Source organism: Bos javanicus, chromosome 21 (assembly GCF_032452875.1).
Source record: "Bos javanicus breed banteng chromosome 21, ARS-OSU_banteng_1.0, whole genome shotgun sequence".
In the NCBI taxonomy this organism is placed as follows: domain Eukaryota; kingdom Metazoa; phylum Chordata; class Mammalia; order Artiodactyla; family Bovidae; genus Bos; species Bos javanicus.
This window is the reverse complement of record NC_083888.1, coordinates 2,309,375-2,332,804: the sequence shown is the minus strand read 5'-3', so window position 1 is coordinate 2,332,804 and position 23,430 is coordinate 2,309,375. Positions and strand designations below refer to the sequence as shown.

Genomic DNA, 23,430 nt, shown 5'->3' with positions numbered 1-23,430 from the left:
CAGTGAAGAAATATACCCAGTGATAAAGGAATGGTCAAGTAAATTATGTCTCTTTTGAAGCTGTTAAAAAATATGTTTTCAAAAGGCTGTTAAAGGCCTGGTAAAGTTGAGGCGATATAATGTTTTTGTAGAAATGGAAACTGCCATTTACATATAAAGTATTTTGATTAAAACGTGAATCTATAGAAAAAAAGACAAAGGAAAAGCAGAGAAGAATGTTTTTCAAAAAGTATACATTACTATGAGGTGGTGTAATAGAGACCTGCTATATTTTCCCTATGATTCTCTTATTTCTCCAAATATTTCTGAGTAAGATATGTTACTTTGTAATATATATTCTTGGAGGTATTTTTATAAACAACATATATACCTTATATATAAAAATATATGCATTTCAGTTTATTTGTAGACTGTATATTCTTACACAATTAAGATGATATATAATTTGTCATTATAAAGTGATGGGTATGTGTGAGGTGCAGGTCTGTTTACAGCTTCTGGTAAAATCGAGGTGCCCTAAATAGTCAAGCTCCAAAAGAGCAGTGGGCCAGTCCCTGGATCAGACTGACCCCCGGCCTCTGTGTCCTCCTCAGGAGAAGGACGTAACGCCCGACCCCAAGCTGCTGGAGAAGGTGCATGAGTGCGGCAGGTGCCTGGCCTCTGCGAGGCATCAGGAGCACCCGCTGGACCACCTCTCGCCCGAGCTGTCTGACATTTTTGACTTCTTCATTGCGCTCACCATCTGCAACACAGTGGTGGTCACGTCCCCGGATCAGCCACGACAAAAGGCAAGTTCGGGAGCTTCCGTCCTGGAAGCCCACAGAGGCCTGGGCCTGGATGCGGTGTCTGTCTTCCTGAGAGGGAGCCTGGGTCACTGCGCACCACTCTCAGCTTTTGGGGGTGCACTGAGGGCTTCAGACGGGGCACACCAGCCCCACAGCTCTGTGGGGACATCCCCAGACTGTGGTGGGCAGACGCCAGGATTGTGGTCAAGAGGAAGAGGACAGCCAGCCAGAGATGGCTACCAAGCCTGGGGTGAGACAGGGACAGAGAGTCCAGGCGGGGCTTAAGGTGGGGGTGCTGGCTGCCTCCGTGCTGACCACAGCCTCAGTGTGCAGAGGACAGGCTGGGGCTCAGGGAGGAGCTGCCTGGACTTGAAACCATCACTATAAACCAGTCCCCTCCTGTGTCTCAGACTCCCCTTCTGCGGTGTGGGGGCGATGGCTGGGATTTAGGGAAAGGTCTCAAAGTAGGGTTTGGCACACAGGAAACATCTGTGATGCTAACAAAGGTTGTTAAAACACTAGCGTTCAGAAAGTGGTTGAGAATCAGTGGTAAGTTACTAAAGGTGGTGGAAACATAACAACACCCAAGTTGGATTTTGTTTGGGTTAACATCAAGATTTTCTCCAAAGAGAGGAGCGTTTCATGTGTGAAAGGTGCCTCTTTGAGCCAAGCACTCCTCCAGGTGGACCCGGAGGGAGGGTGCACCTAAGCATGGCTGAGTGTGTACAGCCAAACAACTCTAAGTGGACACACGTGAAGGTTCTTGGGTGAGATGCACGCCGTAGGCCTGTCTCCTGACGTCGCCCCCGACTCTCCCAGGCCCCTTCCTCAGTCCACCCTGCCAGCAGGTTATGCTGGTGAAGCCGCTGGGGGTGACAAAGGGAGAACAAGGACCTCTTGCTTCTGTGGCGGCGGCAGCATGTTTGGCAGCAGTGGGACCCCTCCAGGCTCTTCTCACACCTCACTCACCTGGGGAAGCCCCAGGGGCCCAGTGGGTCTCAAGCAAACGGGCTCTGCCACTGAGAGACCACAGGCTTATGCTGCCAGCCTTGGATGGGGTAGCTTCCTGCTGGTGCTCAGCTGTCAGCAGCGTCCGCATCCCATGGGGCCCTTCCTCCACCTTCCTCAGCTCCTCTGGAGCACTGTGCTGAAGAGGCATCTGGTTTCTAGGCTAGACCCTACTTGACTGACCCAGGTGTTGTTGCAGTTACCGAGTAAGTAAGAGAAACTCCGTGACTGAACAGTGTTGTGCCCACGGTCACATATGGAGCACATGGAGCTCACATGGAGCATGAGCTCCATGCAGGGAGCAGACTCCTCAGACTGCATGTGAACGTGTCTCTAGGAAAGATTCTTTGGGGTTTGGGAAATACTGTGTAAACTTAAATTTTTTATGGACGTAATTCCAAAGGAATGTCTAAATTTTGTTAAATGATTTTTTTAATTGGAAAAAAAAAAAAGGCAAGGTTTGTTCCAGGCAGTGGGAGGCCCACTTCTGGGAAGTTTCTGAAGAGCAAGGGAACTGCCGTAAGGGGACAGTTCCGAAGTCTAGTCTTGGGCATCACGGGCCACCCAGTGCCCAGTGCCTACACTACAATCAGTCACATTTTGAAAGAATGCATGTGGCAGAACCTGTGTTGAGGTGCCGGGGAGAGCCAAGGGGTGGTCTCAAGGAAGACATGCTGGCTCTGGTTGCAGTTTTCAGAGGGAAATGGGAAATCCACGTTCAGCACCCCCTGGGGAATTGGAGGGCAGCCCTGTAGGGGCTGGGGTGAGGCCTCTGGGGAGATGCCTCACCTACCTTCTGATTTCTGCCCTGCCAGGTGAGGGTGCGCTTCGAGCTCAAGTCCCCAGTGAAGACCATCGAAGATTTCCTCCGGAGGTTCACGCCCAGTCGCCTGACTTTGGGCAGCAGCAGCGTCGGGAGCGCGAGCATGGCCGCCAAGTCTGCGCCCAAGGCCAGCCTTCTGTCCACTCTGGCCAACGACGGCGCGCTGCTGAGGCTGGAGGAGAGGCTGGGCCCCGGGGCCCCGCGCCTAGCCAGCAACGGCTACAGCAGCGCGGCCGACAACTGGGCTGCAGAGCAATCCGCGATGGGGCCAGAGCCCGGGCCGGAGCTGCGCTACGAGGCCGAGAGTCCCGACGAGGCGGCGCTCGTGCACGCCGCCCGCGCCTACAGCTGCGCCCTCGTGGGCCGGCTGCACGACCAGGTGTCAGTGGAGCTGCCCCACCTGGGCAGGCTCACCTTCGAGCTCCTGCACACGCTGGGCTTCGACTCCATCCGGAAAAGGATGTCGGTGGTGATCAGGCACCCCCTCACGGATGAGATCAACGTGTACACCAAGGGCGCCGACTCGGTGGTCATGGACCTCCTGCTGCCCTGCTCCACAGGTACCTGTGCCCGCGGGCAGCTCCCCGCTACCGCGGTTCCTGAGAAACCAGCCCCTCCCCACAGCGGAGCTTCGCCTCTCTGGGGGGCCTTTTCCTGCTGTCAAGGGTTTGGGCTAGAATGGAGGGTGGGGGAGGATCCAGCGGATGGGGAGCTTTGGAGCCTGAACTTGCCTCAGAAGTTCAGGTCTGAACTTCCTGCGGGTGAGGCCCTGCATCAGGTCTGGCTCTGGGGATGAAGATTAAGAGCGTTTAGACTAGAAGCCCCAAGAGGCTCCTTTCTGCCTCTCATTGCCTGGACCTGGGGCATCTGTGAGGCCCCGGCCATGATTTTTAGCCATCTGTGGGGTGACTTCAGCCCGCAGTGGGGGCTGCTGGCCTCGGGAAAACTTTGGGCCAATAAGCTTCATCTTGGCCTCTTTTGCACTAGTTTGACTGAGTCCAAGCTCGCTCTGCTCACCGCACGACAGGCCAATGAATGCAAAAGAGGAGATGTGGAGGCAAGGGTTATGACTTTATTCAGAAAGCTGGCAGACCAAGAAGATGGCAGACTAATGTCTCAAAATAATCGTGTTGTTGGGGCCTGGATGCCAGGTTTTCTTATAGAACCAGAGAGAGAAGCAGTAAGGAACTAAAGTCGAAAGGCAGAATAGAGAGAGAGAGGAGAAGAAGAGAAGTTTAAAGGGCCATTAGTCTTGCAAAATGTCTCTGAGAATGGCCAGTATCTGGGAAGGGATGTGTTAATCTCTTGTTCCTTGTGTCCATTCACCGGTGGGCAGGGTCAGATTATCTCTCTTGAGCTGAACAAAGACACTAGTTTACCAGTCAGGCAGAGGGGCAGGGTCCTCTGGAGCCAGGCCATTATGTATGATTTTAACAGCAAAGCAACAAAAAGCAAGTCAAAGAAGTAGTTCCAACATGAAGTTAGAATTGACTCTTCTCTGCAACACTATAGACTTCCATGTTACATTGAGGTTGAAAAAGAGTAGTTCAGAAACCACTGTTATAGAAGGTAGAACTTTGTTTAGCAGACGACTTGCAGAGGAGCTTCCCAGACCTCTCCACATGGTCCTGCAGCCCCAGTGTAGCCTTCCTGTTTGCACCAGCCTCCTCCTTGGGTCTCTGGGAGTCATTAACCACAGATGAGAAACAGAGCCTTCCATACATTGTACCATGGAGCAAACAGATCAAATCACGGTGGTGCCCAAACCATGACATTGAAGGGGGCACCTGAAAAATAAGGAGTTTCTGTGGATCTCTGCCTTCCTCTGGGAATTTCCAAGCAGTGTGCCCTTCACATAGGTTTGGATAGGTCATAGCTACATACAGATGCCAGGCAATTTAAAATTCAGGATATTCGGAGCCCCCAGTGGTTTTTCAAGAAAAGGGATGGCTCTGAGGTGGTCCTGAAGTTATCAGTGACACCTTGACGTTGTGCATAAATCGTTCTGCTTTCACTGTGGGTGTAGGGTGGGCGGGGTATGGAGCAGAGCAGTCCTGTATATGGCCAGGCTGCTCTACTTTGTGCACGTGATAAAGTGAGGGGGGCATGGGAGTGTCCAATACCTTCTTCAGAGAGCTCACAGAACTTTTACATAAAAAGCACATGGAGGCTCAGCTGACTGTGGATGGGCACTGTGCCGTATTCGCAGGATGTGGCTGCATCTCACCTGCCCTGGCAGTACGTTATGTGGGATCGGGTAGCAAGCAGGGACTCCACCCACCCGTTACCTACAGATCTCTGTTCAAATCCCAAGTCTACATTATGGGCTGGGGTGACCCTGGACATGTCACTCTCCCTGTGCCTCTTTTCCCGTCTGTACAAAGGAAATCAGGATGCTGACCTCCCAGGAACCCCTGTCCAGGCTCCAGTACAGTGTCTGGTGTGTTCCAGGTATAAAGTATAAGCTGGATCCCTTCCCTTCTCTCTGGTTTCTTTTTCTTAAGGTTCACTTACCTGAGGTTCAGTCCACGTATCACTTTGTGGAGATGTTGTGATGACTCCACCTCCTCCGAGGGCGGGTGTAGAGGAGGGGGGATGGGCAAGGTGTGGCAGTCACCACTTCTCCCTGCTGGGCTGGGGGCCTTCAGCCTGCACAGAAACATGTCAGTGTGGTGTGTAACCTCACCCCCGTCCAGGGCATCCTGGGTCCCCAGTGCCCACCCTGCCTTCTCTCACGCTAGTTTTGTTTGGGCCACTGTAGCTAACAGCAGCATCACAGCCCCTGCTCCTTCCCTGGTGTGCAAGCTTCCCCTCGCCCTTTGGACAGCTCAAGCACTTTGTTAGTGTTAATTCCAGAGTCTCTTGGTTAGACGTGTCCTTGCTCAAATTATAGACAGAATCTGGAATAATACTATCACAATAACAGGAGTAAATGGATTTTACAGGAGTAAATAACAGGAGTTATTCAAGATTAACATGACATTCAATGTCATCTTTTCAGGAAATATATATTCCTAAGCAAAGCAATGTAGGACAGTGTTTTCCTTTTTTTCACTCTTTTTTCATTATTGCCCCCTTAAGGAGTCTTTTTAGATTTTTTTTTTCTAACTATTCCTCCATTTTAATGCCATGGATATGCTATATATTTATTTATGTACTATACATATATCTGTGCTTTATTTGTAATATGATTTTCCCCCTCAAGGGACCAGTCTTTGGTCTGTTAAGGGGACTGTCTTCTCCATGGAGAGCACAGATCTAGAAGGTTAAGAGTGTTTCTCCCAGGTCCTATATCAGAGAGCTGACTGGGCCTGTAGTCAGCTTTCCCCAGGGAGGCAGATTCTCAACCACCAAACTGCCAGGGAAGTCCTAGATTTCTTTTTTTTTCCCCAGTAGTGTTAAGTGTATTCATCCAACATTATCTTAGAGATCAGATAACTAGCCTACTAATGAAACAAATATACTAGTAAATGCAGTATTGCATTTGAATACAAGCTTATAGGCAGTTAGAAACATTCCACATATTTACAAGCAAGGGCAACCATGGCATGTATTCCTCAGAGTATGTAGAATTATCTAGGTTTTACCTGACAAGTTTCTCTCATTATTACAGCAAAAGTCTTCTAAATCACTGTATAAATTAGGACGTTATGTTGATCTACCTTGCACAGATCCTCAACTAATGAAACAAAGTTCAGATAGTTTTAAAGGCAAGTCAAATAATATTTTTCATTGTGGAAAATATTGTATTCTATGAATCAGTGTACAAACACTGCAAAATAATACTGTAAACCATAGACTATTATATTACTAGTCTTTTGAAAAATATTTCTGTAAATAGATCATGAAACAATTTTAAGTTCTAGACACTTGAAGCATTTTTTTTAATGTTTTGCATATGCTTTCTATATGATCAAGGCTTTATGTAAAACGTCTGACTTTCAGAAATTCAAAAGGATTTCTGTATATAAGTAAACACCTTGTGTTTTTAGGATGATAAATTTTTTTTTCTATGTTATAAATTGATTACTCTTCATGAGGTTTTGTTATGTGAAATTCTCATTTCAACACGTGATATTAAAAATAGCCAAAACTACGATGAGTTTCTTTTTATTTTTTTATTTTAATTTTTTCTTAATATATATATTTATTGAAATATAGTTGAATTAAGTGTTTCAAGTGTGCAGCAAGGTGATTCAGTTATACACATATATTATCTTTGAAATTATTTTCCATTATAGGTATTATAAGATATTGACTATAGTTCCCTGTGCTATACAGTAAACCTTTATTGCTTGTTGAATATCTATTTTTTTAAATTAGAAATCTAGCATTCTATTCATACTAAGTCAAACAAGTGAAATCAAAATGTCGTACATTTTTTAGGCAAAAATTTGAAGTTTTCTATAATATGTATATTATACATATTATTTATATATATGTATACAAAAGCTTTTCTATTATACTTGATAAAGGCTTAAAAAGAACACACAAAAAGAAGAGATGGAGAAATTGGAAAACATAAACTAAAATGAAATGGAAGCACTGACTATGAAATAGAAAAAGTAAAACAAACTGGATAAAAGTAAAATATCGTATAGCCAAGTTGTTTTTAAACATGACTGCTCACTAGAAACATATCTGGAGCTCTGGAGAAAAAAAAAAAAAGCAATACCTGACCATTTGTATTTTTTGAAAAATTTCCAGATAATTCTGATATGCATCTGGACTTTAAAAAGTGATTACAGGTTTTTCTATTAAATGATAGTTTTGGTGATATTGAGTTCTATTATTTTTCTGTTGACCAATTATGATACAGTGGTGTTAGGTGAGATAGTTACTTGATCACAATAGTGAAAGATGTTTATTAGTTATCACATTCAATAGCCAGACAAAAAATTTTTATTTTAATTTTTTCTTAATATATATATTTCTTGAAATTATTAACGTAACAATATAAACATGATTAACTTCACAATATAAAATAATTACGTACAGTTTGGGGGATCAAAGTGATGTGATAAGTGCATGCATGTACATACAAGTTTTCATCCGCCCAGCCAGTCTGTGTCTTTTGGTTGGTACATTTAATTCATTACATTGAAGAAAATTTAATTTAATTTTAATAATTTAATTTAATATGTATGATCTTATTAGCATTTTCTTAATTGTTTTGGATTTATTTTGTGTAGGTCTTTTCCATGTCCTGTGTTTGCTACATAGAGAAGTTCTTTTAGCATTTGTTATGAGTTCAGTTCAGTTTAGTTCAGTTCAGTCGCTCAGTTGTGTCCGACTCTTTGCAACCCCATGAATCGCAGCACCCCAAGCCTCCCTGTCCATCACCAACTCCCGGAGTTCACTCAGACTCACATCCATCGAGTCAGTGATGCCATCCAGCCATCTCATCCTCTGTCGTCCCCTTCTCCTCCTGCCCCCAATCCCTCCCAGCATCAGAGTCTTTTCCAATGAGTCAACTCTTTGCATGAAGTGGCCAAAATACTGGAGTTTCAGCTTTACCATCATTCCTTCCAAAGAAATCCCAGGGCTGATCTCCTTCAGAATGGACTGGTTGGATCTCCTCGCAGTCCAAGGGACTCTCAAGAGTCTTCTCCAACACCACAGTTCAAAAGCATCAATTCTTCAGTGCTCAGCCTTCTTCACAGTCCAACTCTCACATCCATACATGACCACAGGAAAAACCATAGCCTTGAATAGCCGGACCTTTGTTGGCAAAGTTATGTCTCTGCTTTTGAATACGCTATCTAGGTTGGTCATAACTTTCCTTCCAAGGAGTAAGCGTCTTTTAATTTCATGGCTGCAGTCACCATCTGCAGTGATTTTGGAGCCCCAAAAAATAAAGTCTGACACTTTACATCGTTTCCCCGTCTATTTCCCATGAAGTGATGGGAACGGATGCCATGATCTTTGTTTTCTGAATGTTGAGCTTTAAGCCAACTTTTTCACTCTCCATTTTCACTTTTATCAAGAGGCTTTTGAGTTCCTCTTCACTTTCTGCCATAAGGGTGGTGTCATCTGCATATCTGAGGTTATTGATATTTCTCCCGGCAATCTGGATTCCAGCTTGTGTTTCTTCCAGCCCAGCGTTTCTCATGATGTACTCTGCATATAAGTTAAATAAGCAGGGTGATAATATACAGCCTTGACGTACTCCTTTTCCTATTTGGAACCAGTCTGTTGTTTCATGTCCAGTTCTAACTGTTGCTTCCTGACCTACGTACAGATTTCTCAAGAGGCAGGTCAGGTGGTCTGGTATTCCCATCTCTTGAAGAATTTTCCACAGTTTATTGTGATCCACACAGAAATAGATGTTTTTCTGGAACTCTCTTGCTTTTTCCATGATCCAGTGGATGTTGGCAATTTGATCTCTGGTTCCTGTGCCTTTTCTAAAACCAGCTTGAACATCAGGAAGTTCACGGTTCACGTATTGCTGAAGCCTGGCTTGAAGAATTTTGAGCATTACTTTACTCGCATGTGAGATGAGTGCAATTGTGCAGTAGTTTGAGCATTCTTTGGCATTGCCTTTCTTTGGGATTGGAATGCAAACTGACCTTTTCCAGTCCTGTGGCCACTGCTGAGTTTTCCAAATTTGCTGGCATATTGAGTGCAGCACTTTCACAGCATCATCTTTCAGGATTTGAAATAGCTCAACTGGAATTCCATCACCTCCACTAGTTTTGTTCATAGTGATGCTTTCTAAGGCCCACTTGACTTCACATTCCAGGATGTCTGGCTCTAGGTGAGTGATCATACCATCGTGATTATCTTGGTCGTGAAGATCTTTTTTGTACAGTTCTTCTGTGTATTCTTGCCACCTCTTCTTAATATCTTCTGCTTCTGTTAGGTCCATAGCATTTCTGTCCTTTATCGAGCCCATCTTTGTATGAAATGTTCCCTTGGTATCTCTAATTTTCTTGAAGAGATCTCTAGTCTTTCCCATTCTATTATTTTCCTCTATTTCATTGCACTGATCGCTGAGGAAGGCTTTCTTATCTCTCCTTGCTATTCTTTGGAACTCTGCATTCAGATGCTTATATCTTTCCTTTTCTCCTTTGCTTTTCACTTCTCTTCACAGCTATTTGTTAGGCCTCCTCATACAGCCATTTGGCTTTTTCGCATTTCTTTTCCATGGGGATGGTCTTGATCCCTGTCTCCTGCACAATGTCAGGAACCTCATTCCATAGTTCATCAGGCACTCTATCAGATCTAGTCCCTTAAATCTATTTCTCACTTCCACTATATAATCATAAGGGATTTGGTTTAGGTCATACCTGAATGGTCTAGTGGTTTTCCCTACTTTCTTCAATTTCAGTCTGAATTTGGCAATAAGGAGTTCATGGTCTGAGCCACAGTCAGCTCCTGGTCTTGTTTTTGCTGACTGTATAGAGCTTCTCCATCTTTGGCTGCAAAGAATATAATCAGTCTGATTTCGGTATTGACCATCTGGTGATGTCCATGTGCAGAGTCTTCTCTTATGTTGTTGAAAGAGGGTGTTTGCTATGACCAGTGCGTTTTCTTGGCAAAACTCTTATTAGTCTTTGCCCTGCTTCATTCCATATTCCAAGGCCAAATTTGCCTGTTACTCCAGGTATTTCTTGACTTCCTACTCTTGCATTCCAGTCCCCTGTAATGAAAAGGACATCTTTTTTGGGTGTTAGTTCTAAAAGGTCTTGTAGGTCTTCATAGAACTGTTCAACTTCAGTTTCTTCAGCGTTACTGGTTGGGGCATAGACTTGGATTACTGTGATATTGAATGGTTTGCTTTGGAAACGAACAGAGATCATTCATGTCATTATTGTGATTGCATCCAAGTACTGCATTTCAGACTCTTTTGTTGACCGTGATGGCTACTCCATTTCTTCTAAGGGATTCCTGCCCGCAGTAGTAGATACAATGGTCATCTGAGTTAAATTCACCCATTCCAGTCCATTTTAGTTCACTGATCCCTAGAATGTTGATGTTCACTCTTGCCATCTCTTGTTTGACCACTTCCAATTTGCCTTGATTCATGGACCTGACATTCCACGTTCCTATGCAATATTGCTCTTTACAGCATAGGACCTTGCTTCTATCACCAGTCACATCCACAGCTGGGTATTGTTTTTGCTTTGGCTCCATCCCTTCATTCTTTCTGGAGTTATTTCTCCACTGATGTCCAGTAGCATATTGGGCCCCTACTGACCTGGGGAGTTCCTCTTTCAGTATCCTATGATTTTGCCTTTTTGTACTGTTCATGGGGTTCTCAAAGCAAGAATACTGAAGTGGTTTGCCATTCCCTTCTCCAGTGGACCACATTCTGTCAGACCTCTCCACCATGATCCCCCCCGTCTTGGGTGGCCCCACAGGGCATGGCTTAGTTTCATTGAGTTAGACAAGGCTGTGGTCCTAGTGTGATTAGATTGACTAGTTTTCTGTGATTATTGTTTGAGTGTGTCTGCCCTCTGATGCCGTCTTGCAACACCTACCATCTTACTTGAGTTTCTCTTACCTTGGACATGAGTATCTCTTCATGGCTGCTCCAGCAAAGCGGAGCCGCTGCTCCTTACCTTGGACCAGGGGTATCTCCTCACCACCACCCCTGCTGACCTTGAATGTGGAATAGCCCCTCTAGGCCCTCCTGCGCCCCTGCAGCTACCGCTCCTTGAACATGTTATAAAGCTGGTGCTAAATTCTCTTAACGTTTGCTTGTCTGGAAAGTTTTCAGTTTCCCCATCAAATCTGAACAAGAGTCTTGCTGGGTAGAGTATTCTTGGTAGTAGGTTCTTCCCTTTCATCAGTTTAAATATATCGTGTGATTCCCTTCTGGCTTGTAGAGTTTCTGTTCAGAAATCAGCTGGTATCTTGATGGGAGTTCCCTTGAACGTTATTTGTCATTTCTCCCCTATTGCATTTAATATTTTGTATTTGTCTTTAATTTTTGTCAGTTTGATTACTGTGTGTCTCAGTGTGTTCATCCTTGGGTTCATCCTTCCTGGGACTCTCTCTGCTTCCTGGACTTGGTTGACTGTTTCCTTTCCCATGTTAGGGACATTTTTAGCTATTACCTCTTCAAATATTTTCTCAGGTCCTTTTTCTCTTCTCCTACTGGGACCCCCTAGACTGCAAATGGTGGCACATTTAATGCTGTTTCAGAGGTCTCTTAGGTGGTCTACATATTTTTTTTTTCATTCTTTCTTCTATATTCTGTTCTGTGACAGTGATTTCCACCATTCTTTCTTCCGGGTCATTTTTCCATTCTTCTGCCTCTTATTCTGCTCTTGATTCCTTCTAGCATATTATTCATCCCTGTTTGTATGTTCTTTAGTTCTTCTAAGTGTTTGGTAACATTTCTTCCATCTGCTCGGTCTTTGAGATCCTGCATCATCTACACTATCATTACTCTGAATTCTTTTTCTGGAAGGTTGCCTATTTCCACTTTATTTAGTTGTTTTTCTGGGTTTTTTTCTTGTCCCTTCATCTGGGATATAACTCTCTGCTTTTTCATGCTGATTCACTTTCTGTGATGTGGTTTTTGTTTCAGTTACTCTGGTTCTGTGCTTCTTGCTTCTTCTGTCTGCCCTCTGATGGAAGCAGCTGAGGCTTGTGTGAGCTTCCTGATGGGAGGGACTGGTGGTGGGAAAAACTGGGTCTTGCTCTGGTGGGCAGGCCCTTGCTCTAAGCTGCAATCCAAGAATCTGCTGATGGGTGGGGTTTCACTCCCTCCCTGGTAGTTGTTTGGCCTGAGATAACCCAGCCCTCTTTACAGGCTCCATGGTAGGGAGAACTCCAAGAGGGTTTACGCCAAGGGGGCCCTTCCTGGCCTGATGCTGCTGGAGCCCCCAGCCCTGTGGGGAGCCCCTGCTGACTCATGCCTCCACAGAAGACCCTCCAACACTAGCAGGTAGTTTTGGTTCAGTCCCCTTTGGGGTCACTGCTCCTTTCCCCTGTGTCTTGGTGCATGCAAGATTCTGCTCATGCCCTCTAAGACTGCAGTCTCTGTTTCCCCCAGTCCTGTGCAAGTCCTATAGTCAAATCCCGCTGGCCTCCAAGGTCAGATTCCATGGGGATCCCCAGTCCCTTTGTCAGATCCCCAGGCTGGGAAACCTGATGTGGGGTTCAGAACCTTCACAGCAGTGAGAGAACTTCTATGATATTGTTCTCTAGTTGGTGGGTCACCCATCTGGCAGGTATGGGATTTGATTTTATTGTGATTGTGCCCCTCCTCCCATCTCACTGTGCTTTCTTCTTTGTCTTTGGATGTGGGATGTCTTTTTTTAGTGGGTTCCAGCATCCTCCTGTCAATGGTTGTTCAACAGCTAGTTGCAATTTGGGTGCTCTCCCAGGAGGAGATGAGTGCACATCCTTTTCCTCTGCCGGCTTGAACCAGAAGTCTGACGAGGTTCTTTTTAAAATAACGTCTAACTTTAAGTTCTATATTGAACGTGTATACTATTGACAAGTAGTAAAACAGGTGCTTGCTAAATCTAGTGGTGCACATGTTTTCTGGGCACCTCTTACTGGAAGTGTTGGAGTAAATCATAATGAAAGGTTACTCCTGTGACATTCCTGCCTAATTAATTGGAACAAAATTCTGGCCAGCATTCCACTTGGAGCCAGCTACAGTGAGACAGAATGGGGAGGGCCACTGACTCCGTAACACACTCATACTCTTATCATGCACAAAGTAAAGCGTCTTCTGACTTCTCACTAACAGTTATTAACCCGAGAACACATTGGAGTTAAGAAGGTGTATGTCACTTTGCCATGGATTCCACAGTGGTAAGGCTCAGGATTAGCACTTCTGCAGTCTGGTAATAAACAGCCAGGTCTGTTCTGCACCTGGATCTACAGAAAACAGGAAAGGGTGAATGTTTGGAAATCTCTTACTAGCTGATAGCTAATTTCATACCTTTTTCAAAATTATGGTTAAAGAAAACAACATAACATTAGTTTACCATCTTAACCAGTTTTGAGTGTACAATTCAGTAGTGTTGAGTATATTCGCATTGGTGTGCAGCAGGTCTCCAGGAATTTTCATCTTGCAAAACTGAAGCTCTGTATAGCTCCTTCCTCCCCTGCTCCCCAGCCCCTGGCAACCAGCTTTCTACTTGCTGGCTCTCTGAGCTTGGTTGTTTTGTGATGTTGTGTTGTGTTAGTCGCTCAGTCATGTCTGACTCTTTGCAACCCCATGGATGGTAGCCCACCAGTCTCCTGTTTGTGGGATTCTCCAGGCAAGAATACTGGAGTGAGCTGCCATTCAGACTTGAAAATGCAGCTCTTTTCTCTCCCTGGATGGGAAGAGTTCCCAACTAGACCCTGATGGTGCTGAGCTCTCAGCTGTGGAAACCTCAGCAGTGACCGTCACTACAGACTGATTTCAGCAGGCCTGGCATCTGAGAGAACCAGGGCATTCCACTGGGCTCTGTTCTCACTCATTTTTTTTTTTTTTTCTCCTACTTCCAACTTAGATGACGCCAGAGGGAGGCATCAAATGAAGATCCGCAGCAAGACCCAGAATTACCTCAACTTGTATGCGGTGGAGGGCCTGCGCACCTTGTGCATTGCCAAGAGGGTGAGTAGGCAGCTCCACGGAGGGGCAGAGCCAGCAGCGGGGCACGGCCCACGCGCTCATCAGCGGGTCTCACCCAGGTTCTGAGTAAGGAAGAGTATGCCTGTTGGCTGCAGAGCCACTTGGAAGCAGAATCCTCTGTGGACAACCGGGAGGAGCTCCTCTTTCAGTCCGCCATTCGCCTGGAGACGAATCTACATTTGTTGGGTAATTATGTTCTCGAGCCGGCTGGTGTCCTGTAGGGCGGGGTGGAGTTTGCAGCATCCCGGGCAGAGAGGTACCCTGGCTCTAGTCCACAGCAGCTCTGCACACACTGGTCTTCATTAAGTACCCCGCTGGTCTGACACTGGGCTTCCCTTGTGGCCCAGCAGTAAAAAGCCACCTGCAATGCAGGAGACCTAGGTTGGATTTGTGGGTCTAGAAGATCCCCTGGAGAAGGAAGTGACAACCCACTCCAGTATTCTTGCCTGGGAAATCCCGTGGACAGAGGAGCCTGGTGGGCTACAGTCCAGAGGGCTGCAGCAGAGTCAGACATGACTTAGTGACTAAACAACAAAACAACTGGTCTGACATTAGCACACCCCCCGGGCGGGGCTATGCTCCATTGAACATTCTCCTCTCTGGTCAGTTTTTGGGTGATTCCCTGTGCCACCTTTCTGGGCACCATGTCAGACTTTCCTCCCCTAAAACCCTGCTTTCCCACCAAAAATAGAGATAAGAAGCAAGGTTTCTCAACAACTGATGCTTAAAATGGTCCCTCCATCCCAGGAACAATCAGAAACTGTTGGACTCAGACAGGGCTGCCTTTTATACATAAAAGTCAACTCTCTCATATCTTTCAATATAAAGGCACTAATCCCATTCATGAGGGCTCACTCTCATGACCTAATTGCCTCCCAAAGGCCCCAGATGCTAGTGCCATTACCCTGGGGATTAGGGCATCAACCTATGGACTTTTAGGAGGGACACAGACATTTCAGACCATAGCAGCATCCCAGCACAGGGAACAGCATGCATAAAAGAGAAAGGCAAGGCTGACAAGGAGGCCTCAGGCAATGCTGCACTTCTAAAAGAAAGATGGAGACCATCTCACCAAGCTGGAATCAGGAAAACCAGGCTGGCCTAGAGGACACTTTTCTGCACTAAGTGGTGTATTTTTCCTAAAATACTGAGACTTGCATGGGAAAAATCTGCTCCTTAATTTTTATGTTTGTGGAAAAAGCATATTCAGGATAATGTTGCTTTCAACAAATAATGGGCCTCTGTGGTCTGTTTCAACAGCTAATGGTAAACACTGTTGAGAGCCATCACTGTGGGCTCATTTACCAGAAGCTTTCTGCAGGATGGATAAGCTTGAAAACTTTTCATCCCTCTGGGTATGGTCATTCTCACCATCTGCCCACAAGCTTTATTTCCAAGCTATCTGTAAGTTATAAGTTCACTGCATGTTAGGAAGCCTTGGAGGTGTTCTGTTCAGTGTCCAGAGAATTAATGTTTAGTGCTCCCAGCTGTCCCTATTGTATGGAGTCAAGAGTTGGTGAAGGTACCCCCATATCCTGAATGAGGAATCACCCCAGTGCTTCCAAAGAAGATGGACCTCAGCAGGGTCCAGTCTTCAGGGTGGGGCCAGCACCTCTGCTGAGCTGGAGTGTAGTATTCATGCTGGTCAGGGCAGGGGCCCGGAAGCAGGGCCTCACCTACACTGGTACCTTTGAGCAGGTGCCACCGGGATTGAAGACCGCCTGCAGGATGGAGTGCCCGAAACCATTGCTAAACTGCGTCAAGCAGGTCTGCAGATTTGGGTTCTCACCGGCGACAAACAGGAAACGGCCGTTAACATCGCTCATGCCTGCAAACTTCTGGACCATGACGAGGAAGTCATCACCCTGAATGCTGAATCCCAGGTAGGTGGATGTTAGGGAGCCTGCTTTGCCGAGGCAAACCACACACCTCTCTGCCCCAGAGAGGAGCAGGAAGAAATGCCTTCCATTTCTGGCACTTGCTGTGAGGTGGGCCTTTGTTCTTCACCTCTGTTTATACCTGTGTTGTGTTTCTTATTGTCTTGGAAGATGTGGGATTTGCTGGGACTTCTCAGGAACACTTCTGAGCTTTATAATGCAGAGTTCAACCAGCTTTTTCCTGAGCTACTGTCCAGCCAGCAGTATCAGAGTGTCTCATGAGGTCTCATGGAGCGAGGGCAGCTGTCCATTCGGCATTGGCATTCCCAAGACAGCACGTGTTATCTCATTAATGCCCCAGTAGGACTTGGGTTGTCATTCCTCACCTCTTGACTGAAATCCCCCCATGTAGAGGGTGAGTCTCCTCCCACAGGCTCTTCCAGAGTGACTCTTCTTTGGAACATCTTCTCCAAGGGATGAGGAAGTCCAGCCTTCATGGGTCATGCTTTATGGATCATGTAGGTATCACACGTAAGATGTGCCTTATCACAGAGTTTTCACCTTTGTTTTCTCCTAAAAGGTTTATAGTGTAGCATCTCACCTTTAGACACAATCTGTTTTGTGTAGAATTTTGTGTAATGTATGAGGTTTACATCAAACTGTGTTTTTCTGCATGTAGCTGGCCAGTTATTCAGGAACTGTTTGTGGACAGTTTGTCTTTTCTCCACTAAATTGTTAAAAACCTTTGTTAAACCTTTGTTGAAAATCAGTTGCTCCTATTTGTTGTGTGTCTATTTTTAGATTTCTATTATTTTCCATACCTGTATCTATCCCTTCTTCAATACCATACTGTCTTGTGAGTTTTTAAATAAGTCTTAAAATAGGCATTATTTTGTTTAATCTTTAATACAATTTTCTGTTGATGGGCAGGCTGTGTTCCCTCTCTGTTGTTTGACCTGAGGCCAAACTATGGTGGAGGTGATGAAAGATAATAGCTACCTCCTTCAAAAGGCCCCCTGCATGCACTGCTGCACTCAGTGCCCCCATCAACAGAAAATTGGATTAAAGGTTTACTGAGCATGGCCCTGCCCATCACAACAAGACCCAGTTTCCCCCTCAGTCTCTCCCATCAGGAACCTTCCATAAGCCTCTTATCCTTCTCCATCAGAGGGCAGATTAACCAATCTATTAAAACTACCAAGCCTTGTCAAACCCAAGGAAACAATGAGAACACTGTGTAGGGCCGCTCAAAATGCGCAGGACATGGTGAAGAGTTCTGACAAAACGTGGTTCAAGGAGAAGGGAATGGCAAACCACTTCAGCATTCTTGCCTTGAGAACCCCATGAACAGTATGAAAAGGCAAAATGATAGGACACTGAAAGATGAACTCCCCAGGTCAGTAGGTGCCCAACATGTTACTACTAGAAATCAGTGGAGAAATAACTCGAGAAAGAATGAAGAGACAGAGCCAAAGCAAAAACAACACCCAATTGTGGATGACTTGTGATGGAAGTAAAGTCCAATGCTATAAAGAGCAGTATTGCATAGGAATCTGGAATGTTAGGTCCATGAAATTGGAAGTGGTCAAACAGGAGATGGCAAGAGTGAACGTCGACATTTTAGGAGTTAGTGAACTAAAATGGACTGTAATGGATGAATTTAACTCAGATGACCATTATATCTACTACTGTGAGCAAGAATCCTTTAGAAGAAATGGAGTATCCATCATAGTCAACAAAAGAGTCCAAAATGCAGTACTTGGATACAGTCTCAAAAATGACAGAATGATCTCTGTTCGTTTCCAAGGCAAACCATTCAATACCACAGTAATCCAAATTTCTGCCCCGACCAGTAATGTTGAAGAAGCTTAAGTTGAATGGTTCTATGAATACCTATAACACCTTCTAGAACTAACACCCAAAAAAGATGTCCTTTTCATTATAGGGGACTGGAATGCAAAAGTAGGAAGTCAAGAGCTACCTGGATTAACAGGCAAATTTGGCCTTAAGTACAGAATGAAGCAGGTCAAAAGCTAACAGAGTTTTACCAAGAGAATGCCCTTGTCATAGCAAACACCTTCCAAAAACACAAGAGAAGACTCTACACGTGGACATCACCAGATGGTCAACACTGAAATCAGATTGATTATATTCTCTGCAGCTAAAGATGGAGAAGCTCTATACAGTCAGCAAAAACAAGACCAGGAACTGACTGTGGCTCAGACCATGAACTCCTTATTGCCAAATTCAGACTTAAATTGAAGAAAGTAGGGAAAACCACTAGACCATTCAGGAATGACCTAAAGCAAATCCCTTACAACTGTACAGTGGAAGTGACAAATAGTTTCAAGGGATTAAATCTGATAGTACCTGAAGAACTATGGAAAGAGGTTCGTGACATCGTACAGGAGGCAGTGATCAAGACCATCCCCAAGAAAAAGAAATGCAAAAGGCAAAATGGTTGTCTGATGAGGCCTTACAAATACCTGAGAAAAGAAGAGAAGCTAAAGACAAGGGAGAAAAGGAAAGATAAACCCATTGGAATTCAGAGTTCCAAAGAATAGCAAGGAGAGAGAAGAAAGCCTTCTTCAGTGATCAGTGCAAAGAAATAGAGGAAAACAACAGACTGGGAAAGACTAGAGATCTCTTCAAGAAAATCAGAGATACCAAGGGAACGTCGGGCATAATAAAGGACAGAAATGGTAGGGATCTAACAGAAGCAGAAGATATTAAGAAGAGGTGGCAAGAATACACAGAAGAACTATACAAAAAAGATCTTCATGACCCAGATAACCACAATGATGTGATCACTCACCTGGAGCCAGACATCCTGGAATGCAAAGTCAAGTGGGCCTTAGGAAACATCATTGCGAACAAAGCTAGTGGAGGTGATGGAATTCCAGTTGACCTATTTCAAATCCTAAAAGATTTTGCTGTGAAAGTGCTGCACTCAAAATGCCAGCAAATCTGGAAAACTCATCAGTGGCCACAGGACTGGAAAAGGTCAGTTTTCATTCCACTCCCAAAGAAACACAATGCCAAAGAATGCTCAAACTACTGCACAATTGCACTCATTTCACATGATAGCAAAGTAATGCTCAAAATTCTCCAAGCCAGGCTTCAACAGTAGATGAACCAAGAACTTCCATATGTTCAAGCTAGTTTTAGAAAAGGCAGAGGAACCAGAGATCAAATTGCTAACATCCGTTGGATCATTGAAAAAGCAAGAGAATTCCAGAAAGATATCTACTTTTGCTTTATTGACTATGCCAAAGCGTTTGACTGTGTGGACCACAGCAAACTGTGGAAAATTCTGAAAGAGCTGGGAATACCAGGCCACCTGACCTGCCTCCTGAGAAATCTGTATGCAGGTCAGGAAGCAACAGTTAGAACTAGACACGGAGCAACAGACTGGTCCCAAATCGGTAAAGGAGTACATCAAGGCTGTATATTGTCACCCTGCTTATTTAACTTCTATGCAGAGTACATCATGAGAATTGCTGGGCTGGATGAAGCACAAGCTGGAATCAAGATTGCCGGGAAAAATATCAATAACCTCAGATAGGCAGATGATACCACCCTTATGGCAGAGAGAAGTGAAAGAGGAGGGTGAGAAAGTTGGCTTAAAACTCAACATTCAGAAAACTAAGATCATGGCATCCAGTTCCATCACTTCTTGGTAAATAGATAGGGAAACAGTGGAAACAGTGACAGACTTTATTTGGGGGGCTCCAAAATCACTGTAGATGGTGACTGCAACCATGAAATTAGAAGACACTTGTTCCTTGGAAGAAAAGCTATGACAAACCTAGGCAACATATTAAAAAGCAAAGCTTATTACTTTGCCAGCAAAGGTCCGTCTAGTCAAGGCTATGGTTTTTCCAGTGGTCATGTATGGATGTGAGAGTTGGACTGTGAAGAAAGCTGAGTGCTGAAGAATTGATGCTTTTGAACTGTGGTGTTGGAGAAGACTCTTGAGAGTCCCTTGGACTGCAAGGAGATCCAACCAGTCCGTCCTAAAGGAGATCAGTCCTGGGTGTTCATTGGAAGGACTGCTGTTGAAGCTGAAACTCCAATACTCTGGCCACCTCATGCGAAGAGTTAACAGTTAACTCACTGGAAAAGACCCTGATGCTGGGAAAGATTGAAGGCAGGAGGAGAAGAGGAAGAAATGGTTGGATGGCATCACCTAATCTATGGATATGAGTTTGAGTAAGTTCCAGGAGTTGGCGATGGACAGGGAAACCTGATGTGCTGTAGTCCATGGGGTCACAAAGAGTTGGACACATCTGAGCAATTGAACTGAACTGATTTTGTTTAATTTCCAAGTCTTTGGAGTTTTCCTATTGGCTTTCTGTTATCAATTTCTATTTTATACCTGTTCTGTTGATTTCTGTCCATTCTTGTCATAGAATATGCTTTTTTTTTTTCAGTTTTTTTAAATTATTTTTTTGACAGATAATTGCTTTACAGAATTTTTCTGTTTTCTGTCAAACCTCAACATGAATCAGCCATAAGTATACATATATCCCCTCCCATTTGAGCCTCCCTCCCATCTCTCTCCCCTCTAGGTTGATACAGAGCCCCTGTTTGAGTTTCCTGAGACATACAATAAATTCCTGTTGGTTATCTATTTTACATATGGTAATGTAAGTTTCCATGTTAATCTTTCCATACATCTCACCCTCTCCGCCCCTCTCCCCATGCCCATAAGTCTGTTCTCTACATCTGTTTCTCCATTGCTGCCCTGTAAATAGATTCTAACCATTTTTCTAGATTCCATATATGTGCATTAGAATATGATATTTATCTTTCTCTTTCTGACTCACTTCAGTCTGTATAATAGGTTCTGGGTTCATCCACCTCATCAGAACTGACTCAAATGTGTTCTTTTTTATGGCTGAGTAATACTTCACTGTGTAGAATGTGCTTTTTATTCTTTTATATTCATTTTTTAATGACCCAGGGTGTGGTCTTTCTTGGTGAATGTTCATATGCACATGGAAAGAATGTATGTTCTGTAATGTTGTTGGCTGGTGGGTCAATTAACTCCTGTTGAGAGATGGTACTTCTTCTATAATAAGAATTGGAAAACTGCCTTATGCCTCAAATCCAGCCTACTGCCTGTTTTTATGGTGCTGTATTTGAACACAGCCTTCTCTGTGTTTTAATATACAATCTTAGGCTGTGTTCATGCTATAATGGCAGTGTTGAGTAGTTGTCACAGAGACTGAATGACCTGAAAAGCCTGAAATAATTTATTCTGTCCCCAAATGGTCACTCCATATATTTTGATTTCTGTTTGCATAGCATGCTTTGTTTGATCCTTCTGTTTTTAATCTACCTGTAGCATTACATTTGAAATGAAGCATTGTAATGTAATGTGGCATTACATTTGGACAATAGGTCATGTTTTCATATATTCAGACAATTCCTTTTAACTGGTATGCTTAGATCATTTACATTTATTCTAATTATCAATATGTTTGGATGCAAGTCTACTATTTTATCTTTTGTTTTATTATTCTGTTTTTTATTTTTCCATTCCTTTTTCTACCTTCTTTTGAGCTATTTGAACATTTTTTTAGTATTCCATTTTAATTTATCTTATGTTTTGACATCACTTAACTTTTTTAGTGTATTTACTAGGCTTATACTATGCATATTGGAGAAGGAAATGACAACCCACTCCAGTGTTCTTGCCTGGAGAATCCTAGGGACAGGGGAGCCTGGTGGGCTGCCGTCTATGGGGTCGCACAGAGTCAGACACGACTGAAGTGACTTAGCAACAGCAGCAGCATACTATGCGTATGTAAGTTGTCAGTCTACTTCATTCCAATCAGTGGAATGAAGAAATCTTATCACTCCATGTTTCCCTCAACTCTTCCCCCTAATGTAGCTATCTTATATATTACAGTTGCATATATTGAAATCCTCATCAGATGATATATACTTTTTCATTTCAATCTAAAAGCAGATTTTTAAAGACATCAAGAGGAAAAGAATGGTCTGTTATATTTACTTAAGTTAGATTATATTTATTTAAATTATATTTACAATTTTTGCTGCTCTTCTTACATTTCCATTGTTTCAAGTTTCCTTGTGGCACAATTCCCCTTTCCTAGGGGGAACTTCTATTTTTTAAAACTTTATAGTGGGGTACAGCTGATTAATAAACAATATGATAACTTCAGGTGAACAGCAAAGGGACTTAGCCATGCATATACACACATCCATTCTCCCCAAATGCCCCTCCCATCCAAGCTGTCACATAACATTGCACAGAGGTCCATGTGCTATACAATAGGTCCTTGTTGGTTATCCATTTTAAATACAGCAGTGTGTACAAGCCTATCCCAAACTCCCGAACTTCATCTGTTTTTTAGAGTGGGTCCACTGCTGGCAGATGCTCCTGCTTTTCTTCATCAGAGAATGTCTTATTTCACCACAGTACCCAGTGAGAAATCAGCAGTCATTTGAATCATAGCTAGTGAAGCATTATCTGGCTGCTTTCCAGTGTTTTTCTTTAGTTTTAGGCAGCTTCATTATGATATGTTTGGGCATCGATTTCTTTTGATTTATACTCTGGTATTTGCTAAGCTTCTTGAATCTTTGGGGCTGTGTCTCTCACCAGATTTGTTAAGTTTTCAGCCATTATTTCTTCAAACACTTTTTCTGCAGTGCACTTTCTCCTCTTCTTCTCAAAGACTGATGACATGTCTTTTGATATTTTCTCAAGGGTCCCACAGGCACTCTTCAGTTTTTAATTTTTTTTCTCTCGTTCAAATTGGATAATTTCTCTTGTCTTTGAGGTCACTGGCTTTTGTTTCTGTTATTTCTGTTCTGCCATTGAGCTCACTCAATGGGTTTTTTTAATAAACTTTTTATATAGAATGGTTTTAAATTTACCAAAAGAATTGTGAAGATAGTACTGTTTCACCTACACCTAATTTTGCCTATTATTAACATCTTTGCAATTAATAAATGGAGATTGGTATACAGTTGCTACTAAAGTCTGTGCTATATTCAGATTGTCTTAATCTTCATCTTATTGTCCTTTTTATTTTCCAGAATCTCATTCGGGACCCACATTACATTTAGTTGCCATGTCTCCTCAGGTTCTTACTGGCTACAATAGTTTCTCAGGCTTTCTTCTGGACGACCTTGACAGTTTTGAGGATAGATACAGTTAGATGTTTTGTAGAATGTCTTATATGGGGAATTGTCTGATGTCTCTCTCTTGATTAAAGTTACGAGCTTTGGGGAAGAAGACCACAGACAAAAGGTCATTTTCTTCATTTCGTCACATCATGTCAAGAGCATATTCTATCAACATGGCGTATTACTGTG

General features: G+C 43.8%; 1 protein-coding gene across 5 annotated transcripts in view; it reads left to right on the top strand.

Moving 5' to 3' along the window:
- ATP10A (ATPase phospholipid transporting 10A (putative)) overlaps positions 1-23,430 on the top strand; it is a 184,923-nt gene that overhangs the window by 143,474 nt on the left and 18,019 nt on the right. For all 5 annotated transcript variants that reach the window (XM_061394204.1, XM_061394199.1, XM_061394203.1 and 2 more), the window contains 5 exons: positions 594-788; positions 2,609-3,176; positions 14,082-14,185; positions 14,263-14,389; positions 15,902-16,086. In XM_061394204.1, coding sequence (XP_061250188.1) covers positions 594-788; positions 2,609-3,176; positions 14,082-14,185; positions 14,263-14,389; positions 15,902-16,086 — 1,179 coding nt within the window. The remainder of the gene's footprint in view (positions 1-593; positions 789-2,608; positions 3,177-14,081; positions 14,186-14,262; positions 14,390-15,901; positions 16,087-23,430) is intronic.